Source organism: Propithecus coquereli, unplaced genomic scaffold (genome assembly GCF_000956105.1).
Source record: "Propithecus coquereli isolate 6110/MARCELLA unplaced genomic scaffold, Pcoq_1.0 Scaffold46, whole genome shotgun sequence".
Classification (NCBI taxonomy): Eukaryota; Metazoa; Chordata; class Mammalia; order Primates; family Indriidae; genus Propithecus; species Propithecus coquereli.
In genome coordinates, this window is record NW_012150396.1 from 7,092,145 (window position 1) to 7,093,489 (window position 1,345).

Here is a 1,345-nt window from a genome sequence, read left to right on the forward strand (position 1 = left end):
ACAGAGTCTCACTGTGTTGCCCGGGCTAGAGTGCCGTGGCGTCATCCTAGCTCACAGCAACCTCACACTCCTGGGCTCAAGCGATCCTCCTGCCTCAGCGTCCTGAGTAGCTGGGACTACAGGCATGCGCCACCATGCCTGGCTAATTTTTTCTATGTATTCTTAGTTGTCCGATTAATTTCTTTGTATTTTTAGTAGAGACGGGGTCTCGCTCTGGTCTCGAACTCCTGAGCTCAAACAATCCGCCCGCCTCGGCCTCCCAGAGAGCTAGGATTACAGGCGTGAGCCACCGCGCTTTAGGGCACTTTTGATCATTAAGTTCGAACATGAATATTTAGTCTGAAAAACAGATTTTAAAAATACTACTTGGATGCAGGATTAATCATTTCTTGTCCTCCTCTCCCTGTCTTTCCCCTGTGATTTGCTTAGATTGCCACTAAGGAACCACTGAATCCCATTAAACAAGATGTAAAGAATGGCAAACTACGCTACGCGGCGAATATCTTCCCTCACAAGGGTTATATATGGAATTATGGTGCCCTCCCTCAGGTATCATTTTGTTATAATGGTAAAACTTTTCTGTCTTCTGAAAAAATTGCCTTGTAAATCCTGTGAACTACTTGGATTTAAATTGGTTCTGAGGACATGTCAGTTTGAGAGATTGGTGAATTTGAAATTTTTTAATGTGGAGTTTTATTGTATCAGTAAATTTTATTTTAAGCCTTATGTACGTTTATACTCAAGTTCTGGAGTTAGGCATATAGAATGTATACATCTGACCTTTTGAATACGTTTCTTTTTCCGGTCTTGGCTATTGTGTCAGTGAGAAATTTTTAAGCAAGACTTTATCCACTTTATCTCCTTTAAATATGAGAACTTACACTTCTATACATATTCATATATTTAATGTGATAGCATGAATTTTATTTTTTAAACTTTAACAGATGAATCTTTTAAGTTACTAACTTTCTTCCTATAACTCATCGTGAATTGAGTTAGGCATCTTTACTTGTATTATTCATTGTTATGACTTTATAATTTTTTAAGTGGAAAGCAGGAAAAACAAGGACTAAATAATGGTAAGGCAGCATTCCTACTGGAGAGTGACAGTTTACTATTTCCTTTTCTTCCTTTCTTACCCTCTTTTGTTTTTCTCTTATGTTACCTCACTCCTGGGAAGTGGTAACTCTTCCAGATTATTTAGTGAGTAAAACTCAAAATATGTTGAATCAAAAGCCTAGGTTTTGGGGACATAGAAGACCATCTGCTTTTATAAAAACTGTTAGGCCACTCATCTCTCTGGAGAATTAATTATTTATTAATTTTAATATTTTACATGACATTT

At 37.4% G+C, this 1,345-nt stretch overlaps 1 protein-coding gene across 1 annotated transcript in view; it reads left to right on the forward strand.

Annotated features, from left to right (window-relative positions):
- The window catches only part of PPA2 (pyrophosphatase (inorganic) 2), a 92,876-nt gene that overhangs the window by 12,163 nt on the left and 79,368 nt on the right, over window positions 1–1,345 (forward strand). The window contains exon 5 of the mRNA XM_012655132.1: window positions 430–549. Coding sequence (XP_012510586.1) covers window positions 430–549 — 120 coding nt within the window. The remainder of the gene's footprint in view (window positions 1–429; window positions 550–1,345) is intronic.